Genomic DNA, 10,674 nt, shown 5'->3' with positions numbered 1-10,674 from the left:
CTATACACCAATAGAGTATTGTTGAGCAGTTGGCTTTTTCCAAGCTATTTCTTAGAAGAATCCTCTCAAATCCCTCTAGACCAGTCTCCATATGGGGCTTAGGAGGAGGAAGGAGTGAGTTAACTAGGAAGTCTCTGAAAAGATACCCATGCTCTTGGGATTTATGGCACATAAAGAGGATATGCTTATAGTCAATAGTCGAGGGCCAATTTGAATCTCTAAGACTTCAATAATGGAAGTCCGAAAATATTCAAATTGACTCAAATTGTGCATAAGAGGTGTATAGAGCCTGCCTAGTGACTCTTGAGATCTTGACAAAGGATCCCAAGGTATTGCCAATTCCTTCCAAGATTTCGGTATCTCAAAACTCTTGGGGCATTGAATATAAACCATCCACACAAGGGCCATTGTGAAGCCCTCCTTCTTGAGAGTAAATTTCATCATCCATATGTGGAGGTTGAGTCCCCTTAAGTTGAAGAAGTATGGGCACTTTTCAAAAACACACTCTTGGTCTTTTGTAAAAAATTCTATGAAGCTTAGTTTTAGACCAACATGTTCGTTTTTCTTCTAATATGCTTTTATTCACCAAATCAATGCTCATCCAGTTGGGCAAATGCCCATGAATTTTCCAATGATCACATGATTTGCACATATTTTATGTATTAGCTTACTTTTGTGGAAGCTATTTTGGATTTGGGAGTTGTGGTTGCCTTGGAATGCATTTTCCAATTTATGCTCTAAGATTCCCTACCCCTCTTAATAAGCCATAATAGTTGGTTTGAAATGGACGTAAATCTACCAATATAATTTCTTCAGAAATTAGTTTCAAATATAAAAAAAAAAATCTTCAAGTAATTTAGCTTATTCTATACATAGCCTCAAATACAAAATACAATGGTGCATTGTTTCGATCACCACATTATTGAAGCAAGAAACAAAGCTCCCCTAATAAACCACCATAGCTTAACCTCAATCACCATAATTTAATCTCAATCAAAACCTTAAAGAGATATCTATAATTCAAATCTTATGCCACCAACTTAATAATTTATTACAAAATTATTATTAAAATGTTAGAAAAAATATGTTTTTGATTTATTGAGAAGAACTTGAATAATGGTTGCACACTTAATTTTTTTAAAGTTAAGAAATGAATAAAGTTTTGTTAAACTTCTTAGGGATGAGAAAACACAGTGTTGTGGATTATAATATTATTTCAGATGTGGAATTTTACTAAACTAAATTGATTGAGAAAATCAAATTGGATGCCATTAAAATTGATTTTTTTAAGGAAGTGGGTTGGCTCAAATTTCGAAATACCAAAGTTTTTTTGACGATCATTTCGATGCACCACGTATTAAGTAAATGGTTGGTTTCATACCCTTTCACGTATAGGTATTAGCTACCTCTCTCTCTTCCCATTACCATTAGTCTACACCAACACATTTGAACTTTGATGTGACTTGGTTTTACTGTTAAAAATATTAAATATAATTGGAGCCGGTACAAGATGTAATTTGATTGTACACTTCAATATATAAATTTTAATTGGAGCAGTGCCATAATGGAATTGTTGTAGATTTCTTGCCGAACATGATTTGAATAGAGAAAAAAATATCTTTATCTTTCTTCTACGCGTAAACATGATCATACCTGGTCCTCTCAGCAGTTGAAACCTTCCCCACAAGGTTTGGATGGAGTAAACCAATCCTCTTTCACTCACCAATCAAATAGGTATACAGCTGAATTTTTGAGAAAAAATGATTGAGAAAATTTATTTTCTCGACTGCCATTTGGATTACAGTTGGCGCTGAGTTGGATTCTAGCTGGAGTGGATTCTTGCGCACATGATCTCCATCAAGAAAAATATCTTACTTCTACGCCTCTTGGAATTTCCAGACCATCTCTCCAACAGCAACTTCATCTTCCATTTGCTAACAGTGAGAGCCATGGCCTATAAAATGAGAGGGCTCCTTTTCTGGATTCATTCAACCCAAAATTTCAGGACCTCCTGGATGAGCCAATCTGTAAAGTTTCATTCTGTCTGCCAAGCCAGGAGGTCCAGAAAATTTACTTTACTTTTCTCTTAGTCAATTCCATTGAGAGGAAGAACAGGATGGAGAAGGATCATATAAGGCTGGCTGTTGGACTCCTTGGTATTTGTTTCACCCTGCTCTGTGTTTTCTTAGTAATAAAGCAAACAGAAAGCCATGTTTTTTCAATATCCAGTTGTTTGTTTTCACTGAATAAATATGAACATCTCAAAATATATGTTGCAGGAAACGCTACCTCTCTACTTCTGTATGGAACACCTGTGTAAGTGATTATATATTCATTATCTTGCCTACAGGTTACTTCAATTAGCATTACGGTATTATAAAGTATGATATAAATCATGAAATTTAATGTTCAAATTCCTATCGAGCTATATATATATATATATATATATATATTTTTTTTTTTTCAGCCATCAATGGCTTTCTGAAATGCTGAAATTATTTATTTGCTCCATGCAGACTTACATTCATTACAGTGATAAAAGAGAAGTCAGTGGGGCAGTACTCGTGCACCCCATACATAATTGCTCTCTTCAACTGTTTAACCTATACGTGGTATGGATTCCCTGTTGTTAGTAATGGTTGGGAGAACTTCCTGGTCTCCACTGTTAACGGCGTCGGAATTGTTCCAGAGTGTTTCGCCATTTGCACTTACATTGTTTATGCCGCACCCAAGTTGAAGGTATATTTCAGAAGAGAGTTTCTTATTTACTACTACTCAGATTTTGTAACAATTTTGTAATTATATTCCATTCAGAGTGAATTTCTCTTTTGATTATTTTTTATATTCTTTAACATTACATATCGCTAACTTACCTCAACGTCTTGTGCAAGTCTCGTTCATTTAAAATATTGTTTATTCATGATTTCAGCAAAAGGTGGCAAGCATGGTTGTGTGTGTCCTGGTGTTGTTCGGTGTAATGGCAGCAATATCTTTCTTTGCTCTTCATGACCATGAGAGTCGCAAGTTCATGGTAGGAATCGTGGGAATACTGTCCTCTGTTGCTTTGTATGGTGCTCCATTTGTTGCTATGGTGAGTAATATATTAACGTTTGAATTGAGGTTTTTGTGATCGATAATAGTTGAAAGAATAATTTTGGGGTAAATTACATGTAGATAAACATTTGTTGACTATGAACTACACTAGTTGGTTGGAAACTCCTCTACTAATGTTTATCTACATGTGATTTACGCCCAAATTATTCTTTCAAATATATTAATGTTGTTGAACATATTTTATATAATACATTTCATGCATCCTCGTAGCTCAGGTTTGATCTTATGTAGGTTGCAGATTTTGAATATTTATATGTGGATGGCAGATTCATGAATATTTTTATTTGGATTGCAGATTCTGAATATCTTTATGTCTATGGCAGATTCTTGGATATCTTTATGTGAATTGCAGATTCTTCACTAAATTAAAAACTTGAAGCAAATAAAACACGTGAATTTAATTAAATAACTTTAATGATTCTATGCAGAAACTGGTGATCCAGACAAAAAGTGTGGAGTTCATGCCTTTCTACTTGTCATTTTTTGCTTTTATGAACTGCAGTGTGTGGATGACCTATGCTGCTCTGGGCCGAGATATCGTCCTTGCGGTAAGGACCAATTTGTATTATCCTGCAATATCAGCTACTATATATCTCTTTCAAAATCTTATATTTCATATGGTGGCTGTGATTGCAGACTCCAAATGTGATCGGTTTTCCCTTGGCATTGGCTCAGCTAATAGTGTACTGCATATATAGAAAGAAAACAAGTATACAGAACGAGAATAATCTGGATCCAGAGGAAGGAGTGCAAATCAATGGGGGACAACCAAAAAGTGGAGGGGTAGTAGACATTAAAGCCGCAGAAATCAAGACCATCCTGGTCAGCTGATAAATTTTAGTTGGCAGAATTCAGCAAGTGTGCTATTTTTCAAACAAGTTTTGAAAAAAACACTATATGTTTCTCATTTATTTCGCAATTAATTTGACCGAAGTAATTGCAACGCAAAATATCGTTTAAAAACTAATTCACGTAAGACAAGTTCTCTCACACTAATTGCCAAATTCCATACCTCAGAACTTATCGAAGGTTGAATATGATATAATTTTAGGGTTGGATTATCTCAAAGACAGGGGTTTACACACTTGAACTTTTTTGAATGGAATATAATCACAAGGTTTGAATTATATTAGATATGGTGGGTGGGAAATTATGTTGAACTATGTTAGAGATGGTGGGTTAGAAATGGGTTGAAAATGACGTTTAACTATGATGAAGGTTGAAGTTTCGAAATAAAGTGATGGAGATTGGTAGGTTGGAAATAAAGTAAAATTCTATATTTAACTAAAATAAGTTATTTTTCAAAATTAAATAAATAAATAAATGAAATTGTAATTTTTGTAATTATGAAGCTATATTAATAGGGCAGGAGTGACTATTTAGGAGTGTATTTTTCAGAACACTATTTATTCAATGAGCTTTGAACCAATAAATAATTTTTAGAATTATTAATAAATAAAATTAAAATATAAAATTTTAAATATAATAAAATATAATTATTTGAAAGAAAATAAAAAACAAAAACAAACATTAACATCTAAACTAAAAATAAAAATAAAAATCAAATAAAATAAAATTTCAAAGCAATTTTGTTGTGCATTACTCATTATAAGATATTTTGTAAATTACATGGCATACCTATAGTAATTATGAATAAGAACTTTAAATAAACTATAATATTTATGAAGGAAAATCAAAATATTATTTTTTTGTCAAGTTGTTTGAGTTAGGTTTGATCTATGGCTTGAGAAACCACAACTTAAGGGGTATCTAAGCAGTCAAAATAACCCAAGATGGCACCCAGCCTAGTCCACAACAACTTCATGTAACCTTCACACCAGGCAAGACTTAACAGTACACCCCATCATCATGTAACCTTCACATCACCCATAGACTTAACATCATCGTCTATTCTACTCAAGTGGGCCAAAATATTATTATTTTTCATATTTTTAAATATAATATGTATTTTTAAACTTCTAAAATAAAAATTAACTATATAAAGTAGTTTTAAAATAAAATGAAAAAATTGTAAATAATTTTAAATATAATAAATATTTATTATAAATGTATGCAATTTAATTCATGAAAAATTTCAATTAATTTTGATAGATATCAAGATAAATAATTGGTTGGATTGTGGTTGTTGCCTTTAAGCTTCTAACACCTTTGGAACCACTTAAGGACCCATCCAAGGTCCTCTAAGCATTTTTCCACATAATTTCATAGCATAGAAAATAACACATTTCAACATAATAAGTTTCTTTCATTTTTTTTACAATAACATATAAAAAATATATAACATAATTGATTTACAATAATTTACATAATTCAAATAAAAATAAAAAAAGTGCATGGTACTATGGTTTTGTTGGGACCACGTGAGTGAATATGCCACCCTACAAACTAGGTAGTTTATTTAACTTCCTAGCCCAAGGAACGACCACAAGTTTCCTAGCCCTCTGATCCCAAGTCCAACCATAGTTGCAATGTGTCTGAAACTATTCTAACACCCTCCCAACTACAAACTCCACCATCCAAGTCAAAGTTCTCCCTCTTCCAGTTTCCTCCCTTCATTTCTCCCTTCTCTTGACTCCCCTCTTCCCCTTCCTTGTGCATGACCCAAAATCAAAACGAAAAAAAATAATCCCCCTTAACCTCCCCACTTCCTACACACTTATGCCTCCCCTCAAAACAAATTCCAATCACCCTAATAATTATCACCCACTTCATTTATTTTATAACCCTCCCCCCATGCCTCTCCTCAAGCCCCTCCCACTACCCCTTATCCTTGAATTAATTCGAGGAACAACCTTCTAATGCCCGAGAAATAATAATAATAATAATAATAAATCATGTCATTCAAGCTTATGTATTCATAAGTATCCAATCAATTAAATATTAAATAATAATGTTAAATATAATTTATTAATTATAAGTCAACATTAAGGGTTAAGTAATCACTAATCAAACTTAAGGCTAACCATAAGCATGATCATTAATTAGGATTAAGGTTAATCATAGCTTATTCACTAATCAAGCTTAACCATTAATTAATTATCTAGCATAATAAGCTACAAGATGCTTGTGTATTTTTGTGAGGTGTGGGTATGTAGCTAGCATATGCATACCTCATACATATACTAATAATACTTATTGAAATCAAGCACAAATAAAAATCATTTAGATGGTAGGTTATTAACACATGTAAGATAATAGGATCAGGTAGGGGCATTACATACACCCCTTCTTTAAGAAAAATTCATCCTGAAGTTAGAGTCAAGAGGATATAAGCACTAAGGAAACATTATGCAAATAAAGCATGGAAAATAAGGAGAAAGATGTAGTAGTCAAATTAAGTAAGTCATGCGAGGATACCACTTACAATTTAGAGTCTTCATCTAACCTATAACCTCATATCCCCCCTAACCTACTTTCGCTCCCATCATATTCATCCTTTGTTGCAATATACTACATATGGCATCAACTATACATATCTAACCATTGATAGAACCAATATGGTAGAAGCATCAACTATATCAACCTAACTTCCCCAACAAGAAACTAGCAATTGTCATCACATGTCTAGGGGAGCATGTCCATCACTCACCTCCCACGAAACTAGGCTTCGAGATCACATGGTGGGAAATGCCTCCCCTCCTCAAAGAACTAGGGTCAATAGTCTAACATGGACCACACTACAACATGGTTTTGATGATTTTCACCAAATAATCCAACTCAAAAATCACATCACCTAGAATCTCCATGTTACTCCATGTCATAATAGTGCATATCAAGTAGATAAAAAATATAATAGAAAAATATACATCATACCATTCCTCCTTGGATGTCTCGACATCCTCTAGTCACTAGCATGGAACTTTGCTATCACATAGTCCCTTCCAATCTATAGGTTAGTTCTCATCCAATCATATACATAATAACAAAAAATATATAAACACGAGGATCATAATCGTCACATTTTTAGGTTTGGTATCCACGTAGCCTATGTTTTTTCAATTTATATTGGCATGCTAGAAGTAAATCATAAATATGATAAGTAATAACTAGATACATCATAACACATAAGCCACACAACAGATAAATCATACATGAGATAATTCATGCATTGAATACTTTAATAATAAAAAATGTAATCCATCAAGTGTTTTATATTACTAAGTTCATCTTTCCAACTAAAATGCATCAATAATATTACATAGTAGTCATAGACAAAACAACATGAAAATACAAATAGGGCCTCAATATAGGTAGCTATCTAAGTCAAAATGGGCATCATAAATGGTCAAAAAGTGAGGGGTAGTCACAACGTGTAGTCTCTACATCCTCTCAAGTAGTAGACTCTAAGCTATACTTGTCCCATTGGACCTTAACAAGTGATGCATGAGTTATCGAACCCTACAATCCAATATGCATAATGGTTCAACCATTATGGTTCCCACGTCTGAGACTTGCAATTCCCTCCAATTTAGTTTGTGAGATTCATTAGAAGCATAATTTTGTAGAACATCTACATGAAAAATTACATAGCATTCATAAACAAAGCAACATGAAAATAAAAGTTGGACCTCAACATAGGTAGCTATCTAGGTTAAAATGGGCATCATAAATGGTTAAAAATTAAGGGGTAGTCATGGCATGTAGTCTTTGCATCCTCTTAGGTAGAAAATTTCGAGCTATACTTGTCCCACTAGGCCTTAACGTGACCCAAAAAGTGATGACTAAGTAGTCAAACCCTATAGTCCAATATGTGTAATGGTTCAACCATTATGGTTCCCACATATGAGACCTGAAATTCCCACCAATTGAGTTTGTGAGATTGAATAGAAGCATACTGTTGTAGAACAGATACATGAAAACAATCATGAGTTTTATGCAAGTGGGGTGGTAGTACAAGACGATCGAAAATTGGTTGAATTTTCTCTCTAATTCTAAAAGGACCTATAAATCAAGATGAAAAATGCATCCCTTTCTCGAACCTAATGGTTCTCTTGTTGGGTCATATACAAATAAAAACTTGGTGTCCCACTTCATAACTTCGATCACTCTTACATGCATCAACGTGACTATTTTTTCTACATTGTGCTTCCTTTAACCTTTTTCAAATCTATCTTACCCATTATTCCATTTATTATACTAATTCTGACCCTACGATTACTCTATCCTCCAACCTTTACTAACTCAAGGATGTCCTGCATGGCCTCCCATATAGAGCTTGATAATGAGGCATCCCAATCAAAATGTGGTAATTATTATTATAGGAAAACTCTACCAATGGTAGCTACCTTTCGCACTAAGTTTGGTTGTCCATAACATACATTCTAAGCATGTATTAAATAACTTGATTTACTCTTTTACTCTTCCGATCTATTTCGAGATGATATGTAGTGCTAAAGTTCGACTTAGTCCCCAACACTAACTCTAGACTTATCCAAAACATAGATGTAAAGCGAAAGTCTCTATAAAAAAAATTATCTTTATGGGTAACCCATGTATCTAGATAACTTTTCTTATAAACAATTGTGCCACATTGGTAACATTGTAAGTGTCTGTCACAATAACCCATGTATCTAGATAACTTTTCTTATAAACAATTGTGCCACATTGGTAACATTGTAAGTGTCTGTCACAAGGATCAAATGGGCACTTTTGGTCAATTTATCAAATATAACCAAGATGGTTTTGTGCCTCTGTGATGTGAGTGACAAACCCACCATAAAATCCATAGAAATGACATTCCATTTAGACATAGGGATGTCATGCTCTGATGTCACATGTGAGGACTCATCATGTGGTCTTCTAACCCTTTTCATAATTCCATAGCATTAAGAAAACACATTTCAACATAATATTTTTCTTTTCTTTTTTTCCTTTGTTTTTAACAATAGCATATAAAAAATATGTAACTCATTTGATTTACAATGTAATTTACATAATTTAAATGACAATAAGAAGAGGATATAGTATGGTGGCTTGGTTTTGGTTCTCCTATTGGGACCATCCAACTAAATATGCCACCCTTCCAATTAGGTAGTCTATCTAACTTCCTACCCAAGGGAACCTCCGCAAGTTCCCTAGTTGTTTGAGCCCAAGTCCAATTGCAACCTTAGTGTGTCTGAGACAAATCCAACACCCTCCATACTACCAATTGCATCATCTTAGTCCAAGTTTTCCCTCTCCTGATTTCCTCCCTTCTCTTGGATCCCTCTCTCCCCCTTCCTAGTGCATGACCAAAAATCCCAAAAAAAAAAAATTCCAACTTAACCTCCCCACTTCCACTACACTTATGCCTCCCGTAGATATAAATGACACCCACCATAATAATTGTCACCCACTTTATTTATGCCATAGATCTCTTCCCATTCCTCTCCTCAAGCCCATCTCACTCTCCCTTATCTTCAAATTAATTGGAGGGAACAACCTTGTTAGAACCAACAAGGAATACATAGTAAAATAATAATAATAAAATATTAGTAAAATATCAATAATTAATCATGTTAGTCAACCTTATGGATTCACATGAATCCAATCAATTAAATATTAAATAATCACGTTTAAATATAATTTATTAATTATAAGTCAAGATTAAGGGTTAAGTAAGCAATAATACGGTTTAACTATTAAGAAAGATTAAGGTTAACCATAAGCTTAAACATTAATCAAGCTTAGGGTTAATTGTGGCTTATTCACTAATCAAGCTTAACTAGTAATTATTTGTCTAACATAATAGGCTATATGATACTAGTGTATTCATGTGAGGTGTGAGTATGTAGCTAGCATAAGCATACCTCGTATATATGGGCCCTAATAGTACTGATCTGTAGGTTGGGGTTGATGTGCTCAAATGGATTTGTAACAGTTGCCCCCTAAAGCATGAAGTCATAAATATGTATGTCGAGTGAAATGCTTTATCATGTGGAGAGGAGGTTTCGAAGCAGAAGGTGACATGCATCAATTACAATACATATATCATGATAATTTGATTTTTTCTCATGAACTTACTAAGGGAAGGCATACCCATGCTCAGTTTATAAACTTTCATTACATGTACAAATATAGTCGTCTACAGATATAGACCCATGAATGGATGACCATGAATGTAAGGCCATTATACATTTGATTTAGTACTACATCGTTCAATATTTCGCTCAAGTACAACTCTAACCATGTGAATAGATGATCTGAAGTCAAACATGGGAAGACATAGTCTGATTACCGACCAAGGATGTAAGTCGTTAACAGATGCGAGAGGAATCACCGATAATGATAATGACCCTCACAGTACTACAGTACATTTGGCATGGTGTGAATAAATGATTTGATGTCGAACACCATACAAAGTCTTTCGGTCGAAGGCCACTGATGTCAACCTATCACCGAAAGCGAGAAACCGGCCATTGATGTATGCAAGACTTAAGGTACTGAAGGGGTGTTACTAAGTCAACTTCTTGGATGATGTGCTGATGTCGACAAGAAGCGACTCGTTGCAGGAGGGCCTTGATGTATCTGACATCAATCACATGAAACGAGGTAAATTAT

The 10,674-nt window shown here is 33.9% G+C and overlaps 1 protein-coding gene across 1 annotated transcript; it reads left to right on the top strand.

Annotated features, from left to right (window-relative positions):
- The first annotated feature begins 2,003 nt into the window (after positions 1-2,003).
- Positions 2,004-4,154, top strand: LOC149211470 (bidirectional sugar transporter SWEET3b-like). The gene is made up of 6 exons (XM_089390450.1): positions 2,004-2,156; positions 2,280-2,316; positions 2,517-2,739; positions 2,930-3,091; positions 3,543-3,662; positions 3,751-4,154. Exons 1-6 carry the CDS (start codon positions 2,117-2,119, stop codon positions 3,943-3,945), a joined length of 777 nt encoding a protein of 258 aa, XP_089246576.1. The 5' UTR covers positions 2,004-2,116; the 3' UTR covers positions 3,946-4,154.
- The last annotated feature ends 6,520 nt before the right edge of the window (positions 4,155-10,674 follow it).

The sequence above is a fragment of the Pinus tabuliformis genome, chromosome 1_1 (assembly GCF_031772625.1).
Source record: "Pinus tabuliformis cultivar Carrire ecotype Pingquan chromosome 1_1, CPIR1, whole genome shotgun sequence".
In the NCBI taxonomy this organism is placed as follows: Eukaryota; Viridiplantae; Streptophyta; class Pinopsida; order Pinales; family Pinaceae; genus Pinus; species Pinus tabuliformis.
Note: the sequence above shows the minus strand (reverse complement) of the source record. Positions and strands in the feature narration are given on the sequence as shown.

Coding starts and splice junctions, on each gene's coding strand:
- LOC149211470 (XM_089390450.1), top strand. CDS start 2,117: ATGGAGAAGGATCATATAAGGCTGGCTGTTGGACTCCTTG. Junction 2,157..2,279: donor GCTGGCTGTTGGACTCCTTG/GTATTTGTTTCA, acceptor TATATGTTGCAG/GAAACGCTACCTCTCTACTT. Junction 3,092..3,542: donor GTGCTCCATTTGTTGCTATG/GTGAGTAATATA, acceptor GATTCTATGCAG/AAACTGGTGATCCAGACAAA.